Source organism: Larus michahellis, unplaced genomic scaffold (genome assembly GCF_964199755.1).
Source record: "Larus michahellis unplaced genomic scaffold, bLarMic1.1 SCAFFOLD_34, whole genome shotgun sequence".
Taxonomy (NCBI): domain Eukaryota; kingdom Metazoa; phylum Chordata; class Aves; order Charadriiformes; family Laridae; genus Larus; species Larus michahellis.
The window spans coordinates 2,036,987-2,062,946 of NW_027436399.1; the positions used below are offsets into that span (position 1 = coordinate 2,036,987).

Below are 25,960 nucleotides of genomic sequence, written 5' to 3' on the forward strand. Positions count from 1 at the left end.
ATGAATTTTATTTACCCCCCAAGATACAGCCACAGGCTGACTCTGAACTAGTGCTACCAAAGAACCCCCTTGAGCAACTGCACTGGGTGCACCTTGGGTGGCTGCCAGGACCCCACCCAGCTGCTCTCCCACCCTGCAGCTCCAATAGCCATTTGTGGGTGGCTTTTTAGCATCTTGTTTTACCCCACGACACGCCTGGAGAGCAGTGAGTGTTGCTTCTGCCCCAATGAGGCAGCTGGTTGCTATTCCTGCCCCCCTTGAGCTCGCCAGTTGGGCCCCTGCACCGCCTGCGTCCTCCAGTTTTCCCCACTCTTGCTCGGGGCAGTGAGTTCCTCCTCCTCAGCTCAGGGCAGGGAGTTTGCCTCCTGCCCCACTTGGGGCATTCAGTTTTGTCCCTGTCCTGCTCAGGGCATCTCGTTGTGCCCCAGCCCAGGCCCCCACCCCACTCAGAGGGGCCATTATTGTCCTGGCCACAGCGAGACCACCGGGGCTCCAGCGCCATTTGCCTGGGACCAGCCCCTGGTCAAGTGCTGCCCTGAATTGTCACATCACAACCACGCTTTTGCTTCCCAGCCTCCTCTAGCACCGCTCCTCCAGCTGGCATCTGACATTGGAAAAAGAGCCTGAGCCCTGTGATCCCTCAGCTTTTATACTGAGCAAGATGCCGGTGGGATGGAGTACTCTGTTAGTCAGCTTTGGGTCACCTCTCCTGTCCACTCCTCCCCAAAGGTGCCATCCCTCTGCGCTTCTCCCTTCCGACCCTCCGTGCCCTGCCATGTTTAACCCACCACAGTCATCCTTCCCAACTCTCCTGCTTCCAACAGTGCTAACAGGGTGGGATTCCTCAAGGGCTCCCCCAGCTTGGCATCATCTACAAAGGAGGTGAAAGTGCATTGTCTGCCATCATACGGAGAGATAATAATGTTCCATAGTAGTTGTCAAGGGCTGGTCTTTGATGGATGCCACTAGTAAGTGGGTTCCAGAAGGACTTTGTACCACAGATGATGTCCCTCCGTCATTACTCAGACAGCTTTCCACCAACCACATCGTCCACTTCTTCAGCCCGGCTGTCAACAACCTGGCCATACGGAGACTACAGAAGACCATTTCAAAGGCCTTGCTAAAGTCCGGGTACACAACATCCCCTTCTTTTCCCTCCCACATGTCTTCTGCCATCCCTTTCTTGTCCTTCAAACGTCTGCAGATGGCTGCAGGAGGACTTGTCATATCCCCTGCCCTGGTGAGGCTGGCCAGTCTGTCATTGTCCCAATCCTCCTTCCTGCCCTTTTGGAACACTGGGTTCATGTCCGCATTTTCCAAGGCCCCAGGAACCTCTCAGATGGCTCTGGCCTTTCCAAGGTGTTGGAGAGAGATGTCACAATGACACTGGCCAGCCTTCCCCATCTCCCTGACACCAAAAGTCTTCTCACTGTGGAAAACTTCCAGAGGCGTCACTTTCCAAGGAGTGCCCAGGACACAATACTTAACTTGTCCAGGCCCTCAGGGCCACTTCAGAAGAGTGATTTCTTCCTACAAGCCCACGACTGCAACGGGATCTCTCTGCAGCCGACAGCTTTCCTAAGCTGTTTCTGTCAGTTCCTCCCAACCCCCATCCTTCCTTCTCCTCAGGCTGTAGATGAGAGGATCGAGCAGGGGTGAGGTGCGTGTTGAAACAGGGCGTTGTTAAACTCTCTCAGGAGGGCTGTTCTGGGCATCCCACTGACAGTGGTGGGGGTGCCGCAGAAAGGAGTGGCTCCAGGGAGGGGAGAGGAGCCGGTGGAGAAGGCCTTCTGCCTGCCCATGCTGGGCAGGAGAGCTGCCCCCAAGTGCAGCTCTGCTGCACGCACAGGATTCCAGCATGAACAGGAAGGGGAAGAATGGGTCTAAAAAGAGGTTATGAAAACAAAGTCCATGATGAATGTAATGGTTTCACGTCAGGAGAGTTTCAGCATTGGTGCAAACAGCCCAGCCCACCTATTTCTGAAGACATTTGCTTCTCTGTCAGGTGCTTAAAAAAATTGTGAAGGACGTTCAGAGAGGTGAAACATGGAGAGTGTGTGCCTCTCACTGCATTCCTACTCCCTAGACGTGCTCTGTGCTCTGTGAGAGGTGAGAAATGCCATCTCGTAGAGGGCAATGCCGCTCACGCCTGCAGAACCCTTTCGGACTGCACAGGGGAGATGCTCCACAGAGGTGCTTCTGTCACACCGTGTAATCAAAGGGACAGGCCATGAAGAGAGGGGAGGGTGAGGTAGCACACAGGCTGTTCCTGGAGACACACACGGCACTGTCAGGGCGCTGGCAGGGCTGCTCAGAGACACGAGTCCTTCCCTGGCACGGGCAGAGGCCCTGCAGCAGACTCCATGGCCTCCTGTTGCCACTCCCAGAGGCCGGCAGCACCTCAGCCCCGCGCTGTGTCTCCCTGCTCGGCACCTCTCTGAGATGCCCCACGGCGTGAGGAATGGACACAGGGACCTGGGGTCAAGGAAGCCCATCCCAGTGCTGCATTCAGGGGGTTTCCCAGGGGACGTTACTCTCCAATGAAGGGACACTGCCTGTCCCACAGCACTTTTGGGCATTTCTAAGAACAGCTGCTGGTGTTTGTGCTCTCTCGGGTTCATGTCCCCACATGCACACGGTGTGCATGCCGAAATCTCCTCTGAACCATGCAAACAGGGACTTCTGACCTCGTTATTCGGTGTCTCTCCACAGGCAGACAAACATCCTCTCTGGGCTTGCGTAGGCGTCCAGTTCTGCAAATGGTGGTTTCAGGTGTCTGTTCTGTGACGATTGCCCTGGGACAGCTTCCCCGGGGTGTCCAGCAAACAAAGGCACAGACCAGACCCCGCTCTGCTGGTCCTTCAGTTCTGTCCCTGGAGGTGTGGCTGTGCAAGGACACTGTTGTGTGTGCCCTCACCCTGCACACGCACACTCTTTACCTCTTTACTGGGCATCCCTCACCAGGGCACGTTTGAAGGAACGCTCTTGACAGCAACTGTGGAAGAAGACCTGATCCTTCCTGCGCTGCCCTGAGCAGATCCCCTTTCATGGTGGAAACTCTGTTATGCAGACGAGCTTTTTCTCAGAGGTGCCCATTGCTTCTCCTTGCCTGTGATCACAGAGCTGCTACACAGCAGCACCATGACCAAGCTGCCAGAGCACTCAGGCCTTCGATCAACACAGGGGCTCAGAAGGCGAGTGTGGAAGTGAAAATAGAGCAGCCCCGGAAAGAACAAGTGCTGGTGCTCTGCAAGTACTGGGATTCTTTCCCCTCCTCCTCGGCGCTCAGGCTCTACCCCTGCAGCTCCAGAAAAGGCCTGAGAAGAAGGATTTTGGGCATGACTCTGTGAGTCTCAGAAATTTGGATAAATAGATAGTAAAAAAAAAAATCTCAAATAATGACATTACTTTGTGGACAACATTATATAATTAAAAAAAAAAAAAAGGCAAGAAAAAGCCAAAACCCTCAACCAAACCTAACGCACAGTTACCTAACCCCTAACCAAACCTACAGAAGACGGGCTTGGCGTATAATGAATTACATTATGAGTGATTTGCAGGAGACAGTTTATTGCTGCAGAAAATAACCTGGTCATTAATTTCCAGAGGGCATCCTTGAGCTCCTGGTTCCTCATGCTGTAGATGAGGGGGTTCACGGCTGGAGGCACCACGGAGTACAGCACAGCCACCACCACATCCAGGGATGGGGAGGAGATGGAGGGGGGCTTCAGGTAGGCAAACACGGCAGTGCTGATAAAGAGGGAGACCACGGCCAGGTGAGGGAGGCACGTGGAGAAGGCTTTGTGCCGTCCCTGCTCAGAGGGGATCCTCAGCACGGCCCTGAAGATCTGCACATAGGACAGCACGATGAACACAAAACACACAAAAGCTAAAAAACACCCTAATACAAGAAGCCCAACTTCCCTGAGGTAGGAGTGTGAGCAGGAGAGCTTGAGGATCTGGGGGATTTCACAGAAGAACTGGTCCAGGGCATTGCCCTGGCAGAGGGGCAGGGAAAATGTATTGGCCGTGTGCAGGAGAGCATAGAGAAACCCACTGCCCCAGGCAGCTGCTGCCATGTGGACACAAGCTCTGCTGCCCAGGAGGGTCCCGTAGTGCAGGGGTTTGCAGATGGCAACGTAGCGGTCATAGGCCATAATGGTGAGAAGATAAAACTCTGCTACAGCACAGAAAAAGAAAAAAAAGACCTGTGTAACACATCCTTTGTTGGAAATGGCCCTGGTGTCCCACAGGGAATTGGCCACGGATTTGGGGACAATGTTGGTGATGGAGCCCAGGTCAAGGAGGGAGAGGTTGAGGAGGAAGAAGTACATGGGGGTGTGGAGGCGGTGGTCACAGGCGATGGCGGTGATGATGAGGCCGTTGGCCAGGAGGGCAGCCAGGTAGATGCCCAGGAAGAGCCCGAAGTGCAAGAGCTGCAGCTCCCGTGTGTCTGCGAACGCCAGGAGGAGGAACTGGGTGATGGAGCTGCTGTTGGACATTTGCTGCCTCTGGGTGTGGAGCACTGAACAAGGAGGAAAGCACAGTGACAAGTTAGGGGAGACTTTTCTGAGAAAAATCCACACCAGTTCTCATACCTCACACTCTGCACTGCTTTTCCATTTCTATCAGATCTTCATTCAGCTCTGTGGCTGGAGCTCTGGTTGGTCCTGTCCAGGTGTGCCAGGAGGAGCGGGACCTCTGCCCGCCGGATGCCCAGGAGTCAGCCCTGCTCTGCAGCAGCAGATGCGTGGGAATGGGGTGGGCAGTCCTGGTGTCCCAATTTCTCAGATAAACCTCTCCTCATGAAAAAAGGGCTCGTCAGTCTCTGCACTCCCATTGCCATGAAACCACAGTTGCAAGAGTGTTGGAGAGAGGTTCTCATACAGCTCTCTCCCGTCTCAGCAGGAGATTCTCTTGGATTTCAGAAACCCTCACCATTTCTGCTGCGTTCAGGGACAGCAAAGGGAGTCCTGCCAGGCGAGGGGATTGTCTGAGGGTTAGTGCAGAGCGAGGGGAGCTGGTCTGTCCCTCTGTCTTGTTCCCAGCTGCCCTCTGCTTGTGCCTTTCTGAGACAGAGGGGAATCACACTCACATGTAGACCTGAAAAGACACCAGGCGCTGCTGAGAGCAGAGAAACCCCCTGCCGAGAGCTCAGCGTCTCACCCTCTCTCAAGGTCTCAGCACCCCACTTCTCACCAAGGACACACATGGCTCATTTCACAAACCCAGCAGCCTTTCCTTGGTCGTAGCGTCTCTGCGCTTCTCCACTGGGCATTCAGGTAACAGCAGGATGCTCCAGGACAGACTGGCATCCTGGAGGGCAGCGCAGTGCTTGGAAGGACACCCCAAGGAGACACCCAAGTGTCCTAGTGATGGTATCTCAGAAGGGGAGAGTCAGCTCATTCCCCAGCCACATAGACTACTTTGCCCACAGCCCCACGGGTTAGAGGAGAGCTTGGACACTTCATTCCCATGGAGACACTTGCTCAGGGGAAGGGGTCTGCATTGGAGGGGATCCTACAGAGTTTTCTGAATCCTTCCTCCCACAGCATTTCTGGTTTCTCTTTCCTCTCATTCCCTGATCATAGCTCTGCTGCCGGGAGATTTTCCTCCTGGGAGGTGTTTCCCTGTCCCATGTCTTTTCCCCGTCAGCTCTCACAGACCCCATCCCAACCCCTGTGCGCTCCCCTTGGCCCCACAGAAACCTGCCTGTTTGCCGGGCACTGGCCGGGTTCATGTTCCTGTTTGCAGGTGGAAAAGGGCAGGTCAGAACAACCCCGATGGGTCCAGCAGAGCTGATGCTGGTGCTGCCCGTGGGCAGAGGAGTGGCTGAAGGCACTCCAGGAGGTTCCTGGCAGACCTGCTGATCACTCAAAGCTACAGCTCAGGAGTCTCACTGACTTCTTCCCACTTGAGAGCTCCCTATACATGTATCCCTTGTTCTGCCTCCCCACCCTCTCACTAGGAAAATAAAAACACAAACGCAGGAAAGCTCCTTATCTGTAACGTAATTCCTGCCTTGAGCTTTCCCTCAAACAATCCCTTGGGAAATGTCCTGGGGGTGAACTGCAGCTGAGAGCAGCCCTGCCCCACGCAGCACCCCCTTGACAGCAGGACACTCTCCTGCCAGGAGTTGCCTCTTCCCCCCACAGCTTCTCCCCACACTGCTGGTGGGAGCTCCTCAGGTAAACGGAGAGCTGATCCTGACAGGAGATAAGTCCCTGCCACGGCACAAAGCACCCTTGGGTGAAGGGACCCTGCTCTGAAGGACAGCCCTGGGCACCCCTGGCTGCACACCCACCTTCACACTGCAGCCATCCCCGGGTGAAGGCAGCTGATGTGCCCTGTCCCTTTGACAGAGCCACAGGGAAGCCCTGCTCCAAAGCAAGTCCTTTTCCTCTACGCTGGAGAAACTGTGAGAGACCTCCTGATAGATCCCAGAGGCTGTGGGATGTGCCAGCTTTGGGAGATCATTCCAGGAACCGCAGCTGCATTGCCCTGCAGCCAGAGACTTACCCTGTTCAGGGCCGTGAAGATCTTTCTCCAAGTGAGCTCTCCTCTCTCCTCCCACCCCAGACTGCCTTTACACTCTCTGCCTCCCTCCTCTGCCCTCGCTGCCTGCAGGCAGTGCCCTCAGCCCTGCTGCGCTTGGCAGAGGAGCTGCTCCTGGGCAGAGCTGTCTCTCTGCAGCGCTGCCCGCTTGCCATCAGCTCCCTCCATGCCAGGAGCCCAGCCCAGCTCAGCAGCAGAGGACCAGCCCAAGGCAGCCCTTTCTCTGCCCCCTCGGGGCTCCCTCCAGCTGTCCCTGGGGCTCCAGGGGAACCTGCTGATGTAATCGCTGACGTTCCCTCCCTCAGCTGGAGAGAGACTTATGTCCTGTGGCATTGCTTTTATTAGAAAAGTGTTGGTAGGAGAATCACCTCTTGTCCCAATAGTAGACACCAGAAGGGTGAAAGGGAAGGATCTCATTTTTCCAAGCTCGGGGGATGATTCCATTGAGTGAATTAGGACATTTCACCCTGAGTCTGTAGTCCCAGGGCTAGAAAGACATTCACTTGTCTTATGTCAGTCCCACATCTCTGCTCTGAAGCAAAGTCTCTGCCCACACGGGGTCTTGGACACTTGGTACCAGGTTTCCTTAAGGCAAGTAGGAGCTTGCCTGGTGCCACAGCTGGGGTGCTTCAGCCCAAATGTGCAGCAATGCCCTCAGCCAGGGGCACAGACAGGATGAGCTGGAGCCATTGCTGATGGAGGCAGACCTCTGTCAGGGATGGGATACACTGCCCAGACATGGTGGCACAGCTCAGTACAGCTGGTGTCCAAGGACAGCATCCTCCAGGCATAGCAAGGATGGAAACTCAGGCTAAACTTGAGAGGCAATTCAATGGCGCCATTTTGCATGCTTAAAACATCAGGAACAGTTAAAGAGGAAACAAAGATAGTGTGTGGCCACTGCTGAGTTTCATGAGAGCAGGTGTAGACAGATCTGAGATTGTCTATGTCCTCTTTGCCTCGATCTTTCCCTGCAAGGTCTCCCAGGCCTCTGTGACTTGAGGCAGGACCCTGGAGGAGAACAACCAGCGGTGGATGGGCATCAAGTCAGGAGTCACTTGAGCAAGCGCCATCCTCACCAGTCTCTAGGACAGGATGGGTGGCATCCCAGGGAGCTGAGAGAGCAGGCTGATGTCACGGAGAGGCCACTTCCATCATCTTGGAAACTGGGGGCACTCCCTGATGACTGGCGGCAGCCAAATATTGCATGCACCTTTCAGAAATGCCCCATGGATGAGCAGGGGAGTGAAAGGCTGTGCTCCAGAGCAGGTCCCCTCAGATCACAATTCTTTCGTGGCTGAAAGAGAAGGTGACAGGATTTACCCAGGGGAGACTGTGCCTGGCCATCCTACTTGCTTTATGTGAAGAAAGGACGTGACTGTTAGGTGCAAGGAGAGACGTAGTTATCTTTGACCTGGAAGCCAGCAAAGTTTTCAGCATTGTCCCACAGAACGCTCTTATGCCCAAGCTAGGATGGCTAATGCCTGCATGGATGGCTAATGGATAGCTAAAACCATCTGTACAGGCGGGCTCGGAGGGACATGGTCAATGCGTGTTACACTGCCTGGAGGCCTGTAGATTGTAAGGTTCTGCAGGGGTCTATCCTGCAACCTGCCCTGTTTAATGTGTTTATAACGACCCAGAGGAGACGAGAGAGTGCTTTTCCATAACAGTTGTAGATGACAGCATATGGAGGAGAACAAACGCTATGCTGGAGCTCAAGGCTTCCACCCAAAGGACAAAGACAGGCTGGAAGGCTGGGCCAAAAGGAAGCACACAGTATCCAATAATGACAACGCCAAAGTTCTCCCCTTGAGGTGCACTCATCCTGTGCAATGGCAGAGGGCATGGGGCTGCATGGCTGGATAGCAGCTCTGCAGGAAAGACTTTGGTGGTCCTTGGGTTTCATTGGGACAACCATGAGCCATCGGCAAGGGAGGCCAAAAGCATTCGGGGCTGTAGGAGCAGGAGCACAGACAGTGGAAGTGATGATCCCCTTCTGCTCAGGACTTGTTACACCACATCCAGGTTATTTCTTTGGTTTATCACACACACACACACACACCCACCCCAATTACAGAGAGAAATTGGTACAGTGGAGAAAGATCCCTGGAGGCCCACAAAGGTGGTCAGGGCTGGAGCACATGTTTTGTGAGAAGAAGCTGAGAGAGCTGGGCTTGTTCATTCTGAAGTCTGAGTCAGGCTCACGTCCATGGTACAAGACACAAAGACAAGAGGCAACGGGATGACAAAAGAGAGGGTCAGGGTAGATACAGGGAGAAACTTTTCCCGCATAAGGATAGTCAAGTGCTGGAAGCTGTTTCCCAGGGAGCGTGCACTGGATCTCTTCTAGAAAGTGACCAAGATGTGTTTGGAGAAAGCCCGCAGTAACTGGTCTGGCCCTGCAGGAGGCTGCTCGAGACACCTCCCGAGGACCCTTCTAGCCTAAATATGACTGTCCTTTCTTCCCCTTCATTTTTTCAAATTAGGGAAAGCTCTTAGGTTGTCTCTGACCCCAGAAGTAATTCACATCAGGTGCCAGGGTGCTTCAGAGGTGCCCCCAAACAGCCCTGACCACATCCTTTTCATTCTTTGAAACCACATTTGCTTCTCTGTTTTTATCGAAATACCCTCCAAAATGATCGGCTTCCTTGTTCATCCATTCCCCTTTGGCCATGCTTTTCTTTTTTCTTACAACCTTGGGGTATATCTGAGATGGTTGGTGGGCTGATTTTCAAACTCGGGTGCCAACTCCACTAAGCAAATCATTCTCTTTCATGACCTGTAGCATCCTGCAATTCCCCATATGCTTATCTGGTTTGAGGCACTGTCCAAAAAACCTGAAATGTTGATGATTTGGCCTTTCAGTCCAGAGGGACCTTGACGCACTTGGGGACTTGGCCAAACAAAACCTCCTGAAGTTTCATAAGGCAAAGGGGGCAAGGTGTGCACTGGGGGCAGAACAAAGCCCGTGCACTGGGACAGGCTGTGACCCGACTGGCTGAGGAGTGTCCTGGGGAGAAGGGTGTGGGAGTTATGGTGGATGCCATATATGGATCCCATTGGGAAAGGAGGATGGAGAAACTGGAGAAAGTCCAGAGGAAGTCTGTGAGGATGGGGTTAGGGGCCTGAAGCACATGAGCTGTGTGGAGAGGCTGAGACAACTGGGCCTCTTCAGTCTGCTGAAGGGGAGGCACAGGGCAGTCTAAGAGCAGGTGACATCTTCCTCGAGAGAGGAAGGTGGAGGCAAACTCTTCTGCTGTGGCAGACGTTTGGCAGAGACAACAGCGGCAAGCATCCTCCATGGAGATTTATACTGAGCATTAGGAAACACAGACTAGGCGGACGTTGCCCTGCAGCAGGACACCCATCGACTCTCTGTTATCTCCATCTTTGGAGGTTTTCAGCTCCCCAGAATGTCACCCAACCTGACCTGGGGATTGACAACCCTACCTTTTGGTGAGAGGCTGGACCAGAGGATCCCCCATCAACCCCTTTCCCAAAAACCCTTCCATGAGCCTGTGCCTTGCAGTGTGCCCCAGGAGAAGAGAGTCAGCTACAGGTGAGGGTTTCTTCAGCTCCTGGGACAATTCAGGGTGGCATTGTCTTGTGCTCTGTAGGTGTCTCATCCTACCTTTGATTATTTACATTTCCTGGCCAGTCTCCTTACCCATGCGGCGCTTTAGGCTGTGAAGAAGCTCAAAACCAACTCTTTGACTCGGTTACTTTCATTTGACGTGCTGAAACGCAGGGCAGACGAAGGCAGTTCAGAGCTTCTAGGATCTCTGCTGCACAGTTCGGACTCAGCAGACTGGAAATGCAGGTCACGGTGTTGTGTCAGGGTACTCCAGGGGTCAGGAGCAGTGGATGCCGGTCACACCACCGCATGAAAAATTTGCCTTCCTTTGTGCCTTTCCAGAAATCTGGGATCTGTACCTTGGCCTGGACCAACTTCCTTATTCCCACCCTCCACCTCTTACTGGAACCAGGGAGTAAATACACAAAGCGGGCATGAATTCAGGGCAATTCTGTCTACGAGGTGTCATCTTTAAATGGTGACAAAGAGATAGCAGCGAGAGCAAAACCACTGTCCTGAGAACTTCGTGCCAGAGGCTAATTACTGAAAATTACAGCTACTTTGACAAGTAACAGTAAGTGTTGGGAAGGAAATAAAAGAGCTTTAGTGCATCATCATGAAGAATAAGAGTTGCCTTGCAGCAACGTCCTCTCTGTTGTTAGTGATAGTACCACGAATTCCAAAACATGCTTGAGAGTTTCTCTATTTTCCCTTGTCTCTGAAACTCAGCCTCTCAGACCTGGACAGGACTACTTCAAATCTCTGCAACCCAAATCTCTCCCGTTGTTTCTCACGCTTTTACCCCAAGACCTTTCTTCCCATCACTTCCGCACACTGTGGAGTCTCTTGTTTATCTGGTCCTCTCTCACACAGCCTTGCTGAAAAATTTTCTCTAAGTCGTGATCCCACTTGTATCACCTCATGTTATGTACAGCCCCAGCCCTCTTCTGCAGAGCACTATGGACTGGGCAGGTTTCCTTTTTTTCCTGCTCATTCACCTTCACTCTCTATTTTTGCTGTATTCATACCAGTTGTTGTCTGAAGCAACACTTTTATCTCCTCACAACTTCACCTCTTTCCAGTTGCAGGCTGAGACATTTCCCTCATCCATCATGAGATGTCAGGCATGACTCATCTATGTCTTTAAAAAGTGGAGAAACTGAAAAATGAGATTTAGCTGCTCAAAGGGAAACTGCTAAACTCATGGAAGGGGAATAAAAAACAAACCCCAAAAAACCCAGGGAAGCAGAAAAGAAACCTGTTCAATCTGGGTTTACCTCAACGGTGAAGCAACAGAAAAGGCTTCTCCGCACCTCCACCTCTCTGCGTTCAAACCTGTGCCTGTGCCCCACGTTATCCCCATGTCAGACAAAGTTTGCCCCGAGAGGCTGAACTCACACTGTTTCTGTTGTCTGCATGATGGTTCACATCCAGAAGGGGCCTGGAGACAAAGCTTGTATTTGAGCTGCGTGCATGAGAAGGAAAAAAGGACGGGGTCACGTCACTACACTGCAAATCTCTGTATTTGTGCAGATTCATTTCACCCCAATGCCTAAAACCTGGTTGAGTGATTCTTACCCCAGCTGCCTTGGGTGGCTGTGTGGCCAATAGCACAAATAACCCCTTCCAGCGGGAAGTATCTCCTGCCCTTGTGTGAGGTTAATGCACTCCCTGATTTCTCTGAAGCCCTACATATAACCCAACAGCCTCCAGTACGTCCTTTTGGGTTACCCAACAAATTCAGGATTAAGACAATAATGTCATCTCCCACCAGGACCGAAAGACCAAAGTCAGAAAGGCTGTGAGGAATCAGTGCTATGGCTTGGAGTAGCCATGGCCAGGGCCAGGCGCTGCAGGGTGATTTCCTCCTCTCAAAGCTGTAGAATGGCAAATATGGAGAGAGGTCAGTAGAGCTACTCCAAGCGGTCACTGCATGAGAAATATGCCGTCCACAGCCTGGATATCTGGGTAACTCGGCTCTTGTCAGAGTCGATGGAGAAATAATGAGTATAGTCTATGAGAACTGAAAAATGGTTCATGTGACCCAAGGGTCTGACTTGGGTGACACACAGTAGTGCCTCCAGATGATGAGGAAGCAGAAGGCAGCTGCTCAGTCCCTGAGGGTGATATCAGTGTGCTAGTCTGTCCATCCCAGTTGTGCTCCCACGATGTTCAAATTTGTGTTGGGTTTTTTTTTCTGTTTTTGTTTTTTTTGGATTTTTTTTTTTCTGATGCTGTTACCATGAGATCCATTTTTAAAAAGGGTAGAAAGGAGGACCCTGCGAACTACGGCCCTGTCAGCCTCACCTCTGTGCCTGGCAAGATCATGGAACAGATCCTCCTAGAGGCTATGCTAAGGCACATGGAGGACAGCAAGGTGATTCGAGACAGCCAGCATGGCGTCACCAAGGGCAAGTCCTGCCTGACCAATCTAGTGGCCTTCTACAATGGAGTGACCACATCAGTCGACAGCGGAAGAGCTACAGATGTTGTATATCGGGGCTTCGTAGGGCCTTTGAAACGGTCCCCCACAACATCCTTCTCTCTAAATTGGAGAGATATGGATTGAATGGATGGACTGTTCAGTGGATGTGGAATTGGTTGGATGATGGCATCCAGAGGGCAGTGGTCAATGGCTCGACATTTGCAAGGGTATGTAGCAATAGGAAGAGGGGCAATGGTTTTAAACTAGAGCAGGGCAGGTTTAGATTAGACATTAGGAAGAAGTTCTTTCCACTGAGGGTGGTGAGACAGTGGCCCAGGTTGCCCAGAGAGGGGGTGGAGGCCCCATCCCTGGAGACATTCAAGGCCAGGCTGGATGAGGCTCTGAGCAACCTGATCTAGTTGAAGATGTCCCTGCTCACTGCAGGGGGCTTGGACTAGATAACCTATCAAGGTCCCTTCCAACCCAATACATTCTATCATTCTATGAGTCTGTGATTCTATGAGTCCATACCCACCCATCACCCTCCTTGTGGCCCAGTCCCTGAGCAGTTAAAAAGGGTGCTTCTTTCATCAAATTTATCTCACAGATTTCCTACCAATATTTTGAGGGGAGAAATGTTCCTCAGAGGAACTTCTATATTTAGAATGGTGCATTTTGCATCTCTACTTCTGCCGCTCTGTTTCTTCTTCTTCCTCTCTCTATTCTGTCTTCAAAGAGCTCTCCAAGGAGAGATTCATTGAACCCTAGAATGGTTCAGGTTGGAAGAGACCCCTGAACACCCTTGTACCGGGCCTGGCTGGGATGGAGTTAACTTTCCCCATAGCAGCCATACCCTGCTGTGCTTCCTACTCGTGCCTAGAATGGTGCTGATCCCGCACCAGTGTTTTGGCTATCGCTGAGCAGCGCTCGCACTGCATGAAGGCTGTCCCTCCAACCTCCTCTAAAGGCAGTACACTCGGGGTGGGCAAGTGGTTGGGATGGGCCATAGATGGGACAGCTTTACTGAATTGACCAAAGGGATATTCCATGCAATGTGGCAACATTCTCAGCCATAAAAGCTGTGAGAGAGGAACTGGGAGGACATTCGTTAATAACACATTTGTCTTCCATAAAAACCACTACATGTACTGAATCCTTGCCTCCCAGGAGGTGACTTGACATTGTCTGCTGATGGGAAATAGAGAAAAAAGTCTTCCTCGGTTTGCCTTTTCTTCTGCATGTGGCCTTTGCTCTTAAGCTTTTTCTTTTTTTTTTTTTTTTAATGTTTTTTATTTTTTGATTTTTCTTCTTTCTACTTACTTTTATTTTGACCCATTAGTTTTTTCACCTTATTTTGTCTTCGTCTCTTGCTGAGAAGCACACAGGCTGTTCCTGGCATCACACCCAGCACTGTCAGGGCGCTGGCAGGGCTGTTCAGAGACACGAGTCCTTCCCTGGCACGGGCAGAGGCCCTGCAGCAGACTCCATGGCCTCCTGTTGCCACTCCCAGAGGCCGGCAGCACCTCAGCCCCGCGCTGTGTCTCCCTGCTCGGCACCTCTCTGAGATGCCCCACGGCGTGAGGACTGGACACAGGGACCTGGGGTCAAGGAAGCCCATCCCAGTGCTGCATTCAGGGGGTTTCCCAGGGGACGTTACTCTCCAAGTGAAGTGACCTCCAGACACTGTCCACCCCACAGCCCTTCATTGAAGCCCCGGGAATAGCTGATGGTGTTTGGGCTTACTCGGGTTCATCTCACCCCACGCACACGATGTGCATGCTTGCATCTGGTTCCTACAATACAAACATGGACTTCTTCAGAAGACCAACCAACCTCCCCAAGCTGGGGCGAGAGGCCAGTGGTGGTTGTTACTGGATAAGTTGTAAGCATTACCCTAGGGCATCTTACCCCTAGTGTCCATCACAGCCAGGGACAGAGAAGAACCTGCTCTGCTGGCCCTTCCTGTCTTTCCCAGGAGCCCTGGCTGGGCGAGGGACCTGCTGCTTGTCCCCCCCTGCACACTCACACAGTTAAGCTGCACACAGGTGTTTTCGATTGCGGGGCGCTTTCCTGGGCATTTCCTTGAGAGCAACTTTGGAAGAAGGCCTGAGCCTTCAGGCACCGCCCTGCGGCAATGCCACGGTGTGACGGTGACGGAGGAGCTGTTGGGGAGGCCAGCTCTGCCGGAGAAGCGCCCAGTGCCTGTCCCTGCCTGTGGGGACAGGACAGCACACAGCAGGAGTATGAGCTGCCAGAGCACTCGGTCCTTACAGCAACACCTGCGCTCAGCAGGAGAGTGTGGAAACAGAAAGAGAATAAGTCTGAAAAGAGCAAGGCTGGTGCTCCCTGACAGTGCTGCTGTGCTGAGACCCTTTCCCCTCCACCTCTGCTCACAGGCACAGCCCTGCAGCTCCAGAGCAGGGCCCAAAGGAAGGATCTTGGGCAAACAAGTCGCTAGAAGATTCTTTCTTTTGTTTAAAGACACAGAGAGCACTGGTCCTCTTTTACAATGTCTGTGGGATTCACAAGTTAAGGTAGATGCATAGTTAAAAAGAGCAAAAATGATGACACTTCTTTGTGGACAGCATTATACAAAGAAAAGCAATGCCAAAATCACAAACTCAAACCAAAACTAACAAAAGCTACAGAAGATGGGCTTGCCCTGTAACAAGTTACATTCTGAGTGGTTTCCAAAACAAGACCGAAGAAGTTTATTGCTTCTGAAAATCATCTGGTCATCAGTTTCCACAGGGCATCCTTGAGCTCCTGGTTCCTCATGCTGTAGATGAGGGGGTTCACGGCTGGAGGCACCACTGAGTACAGCACAGCCACCACCAGGTCGAGAACTGGGGAGGAGATGGAGGGGGGCTTCAGGTAGGCAAACACGGCAGTGCTGAGAAACAGGGAGACCACGGCCAGGTGAGGGAGGCACGTGGAAAAGGCTTTGTGCCGTCCCTGCTCAGAGGGGATCCTCAGCACGGCCCTGAAGATCTGCACGTAGGACACCACGATGAACACAAAACAACCAAAGCCTAAACAGACACTAACCACAACAAGTCCAACTTCCCTGAGGGAGTCTGAGTGTGAGCAGGAGAGCTTGAGGATCTGGGGGATTTCACAGAAGAACTGGTCCAGGGCATTGCCCTGGCAGAGGGGCAGGGAAAATGTATTGGCCGTGTGCAGGAGAGCATAGAGAAACCCACTGCCCCAGGCAGCTGCTGCCATGTGGACACAAGCTCTGCTGCCCAGGAGGGTCCCATAGTGCAGGGGTTTGCAGATGGCCACGTAGCGGTCATAGGCCATAATGGTGAGAAGACAATACTCTGCTGTGAGAAAGAAGACGAAGAACAAGAGCTGTGCAGCACATCCTGCATAGGAGATGTCCCTGGTGTCCCAGAGGGAATTATCCATGGCTTTGGGGAGAGTGGTGGAGATGGAACCCAGGTCGAGGAGGGAGAGGTTGAGGAGGAAGAAGTACATTGGGGTGTGGAGGCGGTGGTCACAGGCGATGGCGGTGATGATGAGGCCGTTGGCCAGGAGGGCAGCCAGGTAGATGCCCAGGAAGAGCCCGAAGTGCAAGAGCCGCAGCTCCCGCGTGTCTGCGAATGCCAGGAGAAGAAACTGGGTGATGGTGCTGCTGTTGGACATTTTCTTCCCCTGGGCTTGGAGACCTGTTAATGGAAAGAAAAGCAGTGAGAAGTTAGGGAAGATTTCTCTCAAACTAAAGTATTCAATTGGTCTTAGAAACCCACCAAACTGGCTCTCTCCTTTCAGGAAGACCTTTTGCAGGTCCTTTTTGTACACTCTGGTTGGTGCTGGCTGATAGTCCACCAGAGAGCTGAGATATCTGCAGGATTCAGTCCTGCCCTACAGCCATGGGTAAAAAGGAACACGGGGTGATCTCAGATTACCTCCACTCCTGGCATCAAAGGGCTTTTCAGCATTGTCACCCGACTGCAGGGCAGAGCTCAGGGCACCTTGTTGTTGGTGTTGTTCTGTTGTAGTGTCCCCACCACACCTGAGGAGTGTTTTTAAGGCAGAAATCCCTGGCATTTCTGCTGTGCTGCAAGTGAAACCTTGTGGGTCCTGCCAAGAGAGTCAGGACAATTCTCCTGCCAAGAGAGTCAGGACAGGGAGACACAGTCAGACACTCAAGGATTTCTCCTCTTTGGTGGTTGGGCTGCTGGGAAGGACACTCAGGACTTAATACCCGGGATAGTCAGGGGTGGAGGACTCTACTGTGTGGGGAGAGGAGACCACGGAATGTCTCCAGGGAAGGCACCTGCACTGCAGGGGATGGCAGGGAGGGCCTGGAATCCCCTCTCCCATGACCTTTCCTGCAGTAGCTCCCTTTCACTCTCTGCCCATGTCTCTGCCCCCCGGAGCTGTCTCTGCCTGGGGCTGTGTCATTGTCCCCAGGTCTCCTCCCTTTCAGTGCTCAGAGAACCCACCACACCTGCTGTGTGCTCAGCTCTGCCCTCAGGGCAAGTGCCTGCAAGCGCTAACAAGCAGCTTAGAAAAGTTCCTGCTAGAACCAGGGTATCATTGCCTTCTCCAGAACGGAGATGTAAAATCCTCTCTCTCACAACCCACCCAGCAAAGAAGGAGTGGAAAACTCCAAGCAGGGACCCTGTTTCTTTCAGGTAAATGCTGCCTCTCTGTACTTCTCCAAAAGGACCCTCTGCAAATGTCCTGGGGGTGATCTGGAGCTGGGAGGAAACACGACCCACGCAGCACCCTCACGACTGCAGAAGGACCCTGCCATGACACGACTGGGGTCACTCCTTCCACCCACAGCTTCTCCCCGCAGCGCCATGGGGAGCTCCCCGGGCAGGCTGAGAGCTGACCCTGGCAGGCAGCAGAGTCCCTGGCCCAGCACACAGTTCCCTGGGACACGGGGACCCTGCTCTGAAGGACAGCCCTGAGCACCCCTGCACGCACACCCACCTTCACAGCCCGGCAGCCGTCCCTGGGAGAAGGCAGCCGACATGCCCTGTGCCTTTGGTGATGTGGTAGGGCTGCCCTGCTCTCGAGCACATCCTTCTCAACACCAACAGAGCCTTGAGAGCCTTCCTGACAGATCACATTAGCCATGGGCTATGCCAGCTTTAGGAGACTGCTCCAGGGAGCCTCTCTGCATTATACTGCAGCAGAGACACAGCATGCCCTGTCCCTCTAACGGTGCAGCAGGGAAGCCCTGCTCCACACGTTGTCCTTCTCCTCGAAACTAGAGAAACTGTGAGAGTGGTACTTGCAGATCCCGTAGGCTGGGGGTTGTTCCAGCTTCTGGAGATCCCTCCAGCAGCTGCAGATTCAATGCCCTGCAGCCAGAGACTGTGCAAAGGCTGTGAGGATTTCTCCCAGTGAGCTCTCAGCACTCTCCCACCCCAGGCTGCCTTTAAGATCCGCTGGCCTCACACGTCTCCCCTCGTTACCTGCAGGCAGTGCCCTCAGCCCTGCTGCCCTTTGCAGAGGAGCTGCTCCTGGGCAGAGCTGTCTCTCTGCAGCGCTGCCCGCTTGCCACGAGCTCCCTCCATGCCAGGAGCCCAGCCCAGCTCAGACGCAGAGGACCAGCCCGAGACGTCACTTTCTCTGCCTCCTCGGGGCTCCCTGGAGGTGTCCCTGTGCCTCCAGGGGAACCTGCTGGGAAAGAGACTGAAGTAATACTGTGTGGTCTCTCTTGCACCTCTGGAGAGACGCTTCTTTCCAGCCGGGTAATTTCTCCTATCAGAGAGAGCTGCGCACGAGAAAGGTCTTGTTCCTTCTGGTATGAGACAGGAAACCTGGACAGTGCCAGATCTCCTTTGCCCCCGCTGAGCGAAGGCAGTCGGCTTCGTCAATTGAGGCATCTCCTCCTTGGTTTGTAGTCCTGGGTGTGAAGTGGACTCAGCTCTCACTTAGGGCTGCCACAATCCCACAGGAGGGGGGATTCCTCTTGCCTCTCTTCAGGTGGGCACAAAATAGGCACCTGCTGCATGGGAGCTGCTGGTCTCAGCTCCCAGCGTCATTCCTGGAGATGGAGGCCAGCAGTGAGCTCTTCAGACTCAAACACCTACTGACATTTCAGGTCTCAGACGTGGTCCAAGATACGTGCCGGTAACTGCAAGATCTAACGGAGCAGTTCATAGAGACAGGGCAGCATCTGGTGCCACCATCTTTGAGATTCATGAGGAATTCCTTTGCCACCAGCACGTGCCCACATTTCGGACAACTGAACTTTTCCCTTCTCCTTCAACCCAGGGCACCCTTCTGAGGTAGTCAGGGGACCAGATGTACTCATTGCCATTGACCTCATCCATCTTCTCCATCAGCCGTGTATACTAGATCCCCACTGACTGTAATGGCAGATGTCTCATGGACATCCCCACATCACCTAACCTAATTCAGGGCAGCTACTCAATGGCCATGGACAGGCCTGTTGTGCTACAGGAGGTGCCAGGGCTCTCCAGCACAACTGCAGGTGGCCGGCAGGGACTGCACAGGACCTACGGGAAAGGCATCGCCTTCAGAGTGGGTGCGAGACACACACTCCAGATGCCATGTCTCATAGATTCAGTTTCTGTTGGCCGGCAACTGAATCCCACGAGGGCAATGAGGCAGGGTCTGACCCACCTCCATCCAGTCGATGCAGAGCAGTTCAGGAACAGGAAGCACATCACACTGGGATCTCCACTCATTTGCCTATTTAAGCAACACAAGGAACTCTCCAGAATAATGACCCCAGGTCTTATTGGAGACATTAATGGCCCTGACACCACTGGAAGGGGAACACAGCAGCATGCATACTGTCCAGCAGGTTTCTGGGTCTCTTGGGACAACATCTTTGCACAGGCGCAAGGTAGGCCAACAAAGGTGTTGCTGAGTCCAGTCAATTCAGAGGGAATTCTGATCAGGGGTGTGAAAATGTCAGCCTGGGCTGTAGCGACCATGAAATAGTGGGGTCTCAGCTCCCAAGGGGAGTGAGAAAAGACTGAAGCCAGACTACAGATGCTGGGTCTCTAGAGGAGAAATGGGGATGGCTTTAGGTAAGCTAGAGCTTCCCAAGTGTAGACCCTTGCAAGGCAAGGGTTCGAGGGCACCAAGAGGAGAGGCTGCTGCTTCAGGAACAGTTAAAGAAGAAACAAAGAGAATGAGTGGCCACTGCTGGAATTTAGTAACAGCAGGTGTAGATGAATCTGAGATTCCCTGTGTCCTTCTTGCCTTGGTCTCCTCCAGCAAGCTCTCCCAGGCCTTTGTGCCTTGAGGCAGGACTCTGGAGGGAAAAAAAACCGTGGTGAATTTGGATAGAGTCAGGAGTTACTTGAGCAAACACAATCCTTAGCAGTCTATGGGACTGGAGGGGTGGCATCCGAGGGAGCTGAGAGGGCAGGACGATGCCACAGTAAAGCCACTCTCCATCATCATTGAAAGCATCTGGAGTTTGCGGGAACTCCCTAACAACTGGCAGCACCCAAACGCTGCAGGCACTTTCTGCTGTGACCCTGCTTTGCGTAGAATGTTGGTCTATAGAAATCTTGCAAGGTCACTTCCAGCCTGAACGGAAAGTTCCCAGAACAGGCCAATGTCTGCCACCCTGAGACCCGGAATCTGCACTCTGCTCTTCGTCCTCACTCCCTCGGGAGCTGAGACTCCACTCTTTCTTTGCTACTAGAGCCAAGGCTGACAAGGATGACACAGGTTTTCTGATCCAGGTGAGCATCGCCTTGCTTGGCCCATCTGGCAGCTGTGCTAAAAACCTGAGGCAAAGAGCCCCCAGACACCTAAAGGAGCATTTGCACCGTGCTCTCCTGGGAATGTCAGGGGGTGCTGGGCTGACTTTTGGCTGCCAGGTGCCCACCCAGCTTCACTCCCGCTCCCCCTCCTTCTCCACTCGCCTTGCTGTCTGCAGGGCTGTTTCTCTCCATGTGTCTCACTCCTCTCTCTTACGGTGACTGCACGCTGCTGTTTAGCCTTGCTTCAATATGCTATCACAGAGGTGCCACGAGAATTGCTTACTGGCTCAGCTTTGGGCAGTGGCATGTCCCTTTTGGAGCCAGCTGAAAGTGGCTCTCTCTCACATGGAGTCACCTCTTGATCCCTTTTCTCCTAAGCCACCTCTGCAGCCCCCTCACCCCTACCAAAACCTAGCCATGTCAACGCAATACACAAGGGTCATTGATGTCCCCAGTAACAAGTTAAGTCACTGATGAGCCCAAGACTTCCTCAGGTTGGTTAAATAAGAGTTGGTCCCCTTCCTCTCCTTCATTATAGGTTCTTTGTGTCACAGCAGAGGTGTGCTGGACCTCAGTCGTGGCACCAGGGCCAAGCTCAGGCGTGCAACAAAGCCAGCTGTTACCAAGTGCCCAAGTACTGTGCAGGCAAAAGGTTTGCGTCAGAGCATGCTGGGGGGGATGGCAGATGGCAATGTAAAGGGGAAAGGAGGAGATCAATCCCTGCACTCCTCAGGACGAGAGAGAAGCAGGGCTGGACTCTGCAGCCCCAGCAGGAGAGGGCTTTGCTGTCTGCGGGGTCTCTGCAGCCCCAGAGGGCCTGTGGTGCAGGTGAAGCTGATCTCCAGGCAGGACAAGGGGCTTTTGCAAGTGTCCTTGGCTATGGGTATCCTGAGATCCAGGAACACTGTGAAAATCATTGCTCTGTTCCTTGACTGCAGCATCAAAGGGATGACTGAGGGATGTGGGAGAAGCACTCCCTGCATCTACTGGATTGAGATGGGACAGCACTTGCCTCACTGCAGTTGCTTGAAGGAAAGCACTGAACGCCTCAGAAGGTCTCTTGGGGTCTCTTACACGGCTGCTCTGAATGGGGATGATGTTCGCGCAAGTCCTGTGCTGTCCCTGCCGGCTGCACGCAGTTGTGCTGGAGAGCCCTGGCACCTCAGGCAGCTCCACAGGATGGAGTTAACCTTGAAATTGGGCAGCTGCCCTGAATTAGGTTGGGCATTGTAGGGGTGCCAGTGAGAACCCAGCCCTAACTGCCAATGGAGATCTGGTAAAGACAGCTGGTGGAGAAGAGAGAGAGACGTAGCTCTTCAGATGGCAATGACTCCATTTGCTCAGAGGAATAGCTCTATAGGCTGCCCTGTACATAGTGAGCAGGAACAGGCTTCATTGTCCTAAAGGTGGCCATCTGCTGTCACTTCAGCTGCCCAAAGCAATGCCCCAAGAGCCTCCAAAATGATGGCCCCAGACGCTGCCCTGTCCCTCTGAACTGCTCCATCAAAGTTTAGAGATACCTGCACATGTCTCGGGCCACCTCTGGCACTTCAAATGTGCACTGTGGTTTGCAGGGGTACAGGAGATTCCTCCCTTTCATTGTCTGGGTGTCCTGTCTCATAGGTGGAAAAGAAGAGGTCGTTCTGGGACCTAACTCTGCCTCTGATAGGGGAAATGATACTGCCGGAAAGGAATGTCCCCCCCAACAGCTGAGGGAGGAAACATCAGTCATGACTTCAGCTTGTTTCACAGCAGGTTCCCCTGGAGCCTCAGGGACATCTTTGATGGAGCCACAGCGAGCCGAGAAAGTGCCACCTGATTAGGTCAGAAGTCCTTGATTGCATTGCATGGAGGAGACTCAAGCATGCACATCATGTGCATGTGGGGAGAGGAACCCGAGTTGAGCACAAGTGCCACCAGCTATTCCCAGAGCGTCCATGAAGGCCTGTGGGACACACTCTGTCTTCGGGTAACTTGACTTTGAGAGGAACGTCCTCTGGGAAACCACCTGGATGCCGCACTGGGATGTGCTTCCGTGAACCAGGGTCCCTATGTCCATACCTCATGCCATGAGGCATCTCAGATGGGCACCACACCACAGGGCTGAGGTGCCTCCCAGCATCTGGGAGTGGCAGCAGGAGGCCAGAGAGTCCCTACGCCTCTGCACGTGGAAGGGAAGGGCTCGCGGCTTTGAACACCCCTGTCAGAGCCCTGACAATTCTGCGTGTGACTTCAGGAACAACCCCACCGGCCCAATGAGATTTCTCTCACCTGCCTTTTCCGGTTCATTGCAAGTGCCTCTGTGTGCTGCCTCACCCTCCCCTGTCCTTATGGCCCATCCCTTGTTTCACACAGTCTGAAAGCAGCACGTCCACAGAGCATTTCGCCCGCACAGTCCGAAAGGGTCCTGCAAGCAGGAGTGTCGCTGCCCTCCAGAAGATGGCTTTTCTCACCCTTCACACAGAACAGAGCACGTCTAGGGACTATGATGCACTCAGAAGCACAGACACCTCCGTGTTTCACCTCTCTGAACTTCCTTCCCAATGTCCTTAGGCACCTAACAGAGAAACAAATGTTGTCACTCGAAGGCGTACCCACAAGGAGAGAGGGGACAGGAAGACCTAAAATTTTCCATGGAAAAAAGGGATTAGGACAATTTGTCATCATCAATGGCGTTTCCCCTAATGGGAATGGGGAACGTCCCCAACCTTCAGAAAAATCTCTTCCTCCTCCCTCCCATGACCTGCCCCATAATTGCAGTTGGGAACAGCCTCAGCATGGGGCTGCTGGTGGAAAACCTGGAAACCTGCTACAGCTCCGCCACCCGGACTGTCCTCCCACTGGGCACAGCACCATCTCTGCTCACAGCGCTCTTAGGGCTATTTCCTGCACCTTTGGCAGGTACAGAGTGGCTCCTGCTGGTGGCCACATGCTATGAACAGTACTTGGCTCTGTGCCACCCCCTGCTCTCTGCAAGACTCCTGAACTGGAAGGGTTGTTGCTAGAAGACAGCTGCACCTTGGCTGGGGGGATTTCTGTCATCTGCAGTAATCATTTCCTTCTTGTCCCAGACACATTTGCTGGCCCTGATGTACTAGACCACTTTTGTGATTTTGCCCCAAGGCTGGAGCTCTCCTGCAGCGAAACCATGACGCTCATGCTCTCAGCTTTGGAAACGTGCTGTTTAGATCCAGTCTTCCCCTTCCTGGTCACACCGGCATCTTGTGTGTGCATCAGAGCTTCCATGGCCACCGAATTAATTCGCATCAGGTGCAGGGATGCTTTACATGTGCCCTTATACAGCCCTGACCATATCAAGAATCCTTCAATGCTCCTTCAGGAGTTTGTTTGATTTCCCAAGGAGTATCAGTACCTATTAAAAAAAATATAAACATACATATGTCCAATGCAGCAGTCTGCATCTCTGTTAGAAGCCTTGAAGCAGTGTCCGGGGGAGCAGGGCTTGAGGTGTGAGCATCCCGTGAGTTGACGGATCCCCTTTCCCAGCAGATGGGGTCAGGGCTTGGCTGTCCTGCTTGGTGACACACATCAAGGGCTTTCACAACCACATGCCACGTTTGATTTTCCACCTCGAAGCAGCACCTCTGACTTCCTGCTTCACCAGCCTCCAAGGACTCTCTGAAACTCTTGGAGGTTTGCTGCTGACTTTTACTTGTCTTGAGGCTTGTTCAGTCTTTCAGGATCTGCAGTTCAGGCACTTGGCACCAGAGGGCTCATTAACATGCAAAACGCCCTAACAAGTCAAGTCTCTGGGCATAGTTTTCCTTAAAGTCTTCAATTCTCATGTGCTTAATTAGAGAAGTTTCAGGAATGTAATCAAAGTGAAATAATATGATTACTAAACAACAAGAAGAAAGGGTTTCTTTTTTCTTTTTCCTACTTTATTTTTCTGCTTATACATGAATGGAAATCAGCAGTCTCTACGTGATACTGATCCTGAGCGTCTGCTAATGCAGCCTGAACAGATATGAAAATCAAGACCCTTTGTGTTCCACAACCTATGGCCAGTCTTCATCCTGCCCCCAACCCAGCATTTCTCTCATCAGCCCCCTGGGACTTACAGCAGCCCTGTTCAAATCTGAGCTTCCTCCACTGAAGCTGCGCGGTTCAGCCCATTGGCACCGGTTCCCACCTGGGTTACTTGGAGAACGAGCAGCACACGGACACAGAAGGGTCTTTGTCACTTGCCAACAAATGGAAACAAAGGAATGCATAGTTCAGTAAAAAAATGAGACATTCCTCAGCAATGTGTAAAGTCCACATTACCCCCACCGAAATCTGCTTCCTACAGTGGCTAACCTTAGACCAACAGAAAACATAATTTTTATTAAATCACAGATCCCAAGACTTCCCAAAAGATTCCCTGTCCTGGACTTTCTTTCTTTGTCCATAATTGTTCTTTTGCACGCAGTGAGGCTTACACTAACATCACGAGCTCCCTCGATTCGCAGAGAGAAGCAAAGAGACAAAGTAAATCAAATGGTCTTTTGAACACACAAATCTGCCTAAAGGGGGCCCTGAGCAGCAACAAGCTTTTGGACAAATCATGGAATAAGAGAATGATGGAATGTGTGGGGTTGGAAGGGACCTTGAAAGGTCATCTAGTCCAACCCCCTGCAGTAAGCAGGGACACCGACAACTAGATCAGGTTGCTCAGAGGCTCATCAAACCTGGCCTTGAATGTCTCCAGGGATGGGGCCTCCAGCCCGTCTCTGGGCAACCTGTGCCACTGTCTCACCACCCTCAGTGGAAAGAACTTCTTCCTAAACTCTAATCTAAACCTGCCCTGCTCTAGTTTAAAACCATTGTCCCTCGTCCTAAGGCTACATGCCCTTGCAAACAGCCTTGCAACAGCTTTCTGACAGGGCCCCTTCAGGTACTGGAAGGCCACTATAAGGTCTCCCCGGAGCCTTCTCTTCTCCAGGCTGAACAACCCCAACCTCTCTCAGCCTGTCTTCACAGCAGAGGTGCTCCAGCCCTCTGATCATCTTCGTGGCCCTCCTCTGCACCCGCTCCAGCAGGTCCATGTCCTCCTTGTGCTGAGGGCTCCAGAGCTGGACACAGTACTCCAGGTGGGGTCTCACGAGAGCAGAGTAGAGGGGGAGAATCCCCTCTCTGGGTCTGCTGGCCATGCTTCTTTTGATGCAGCCCAGGACATGATTGCCTTCTGGGCTGCAGGCGCACATTGTTAGCTCATGTCCAGCTTTTCATCCACCAGGACCCCCAAGTCCTTTTCCACAGGGCTGCTCTCTATCAAGTCATCCCCCAGCCTGTATTGGTAACGAGGGTTGTCCTGACCCAAGTGTAGGACCTTGCACTTGGCCCACCTTGATTGCCGTGTCCTGTTTTGCACCCCCCACCACAATAAAGACACTGAGGGGCTGGAGCAGGTCCAGAGAAGAGCAATGAAGCTGGTGAGGAGTCTGGAGAACAAGTCTGATGAGGAGCAGCTGAGGGAGCTGGGGCTGTTTAGCCTGAAGAAAAGGAGGCTGAGGGGAGACCTTCTTGCTCTCTGCAACTCCCTGAAAGGAGGGTGTACAGAGGTAGGGGTCGGTCTCTTCTCCCAAGAAACAAGCAATAGGAGAAGAGGGAATGGCCGCCAGTTGCCCCAGCAGAGGTTTAGACTCGATATTTGCAAAAATCTTTCCCCTGAAAGGTTTTTCAGGCATT

General features: G+C 52.8%; 2 protein-coding genes across 2 annotated transcripts; both read right to left on the reverse strand.

The window, feature by feature from the left end:
- Positions 1 to 2,975: 2,975 nt before the first annotated feature.
- Positions 2,976 to 4,502, reverse strand: LOC141737337 (olfactory receptor 14J1-like). Its single transcript, XM_074572021.1, has one exon. The coding sequence runs from the start codon at positions 4,500 to 4,502 to the stop codon at positions 3,492 to 3,494; it is 1,011 nt and encodes a 336-aa protein (XP_074428122.1). The 3' UTR covers positions 2,976 to 3,491.
- Positions 4,503 to 15,284: 10,782 nt separating this feature from the next.
- LOC141737368 (olfactory receptor 14C36-like) lies at positions 15,285 to 16,205 on the reverse strand. Its single transcript, XM_074572054.1, has one exon. The coding sequence runs from the start codon at positions 16,203 to 16,205 to the stop codon at positions 15,285 to 15,287; it is 921 nt and encodes a 306-aa protein (XP_074428155.1).
- Between the last annotated feature and the right edge of the window lie 9,755 nt (positions 16,206 to 25,960).

Coding starts and splice junctions, on each gene's coding strand:
- LOC141737337 (XM_074572021.1), bottom strand. CDS start 4,502: ATGTCCAACAGCAGCTCCATCACCCAGTTCCTCCTCCTGGCGTTCGCA.
- LOC141737368 (XM_074572054.1), bottom strand. CDS start 16,205: ATGTCCAACAGCAGCACCATCACCCAGTTTCTTCTCCTGGCATTCGCA.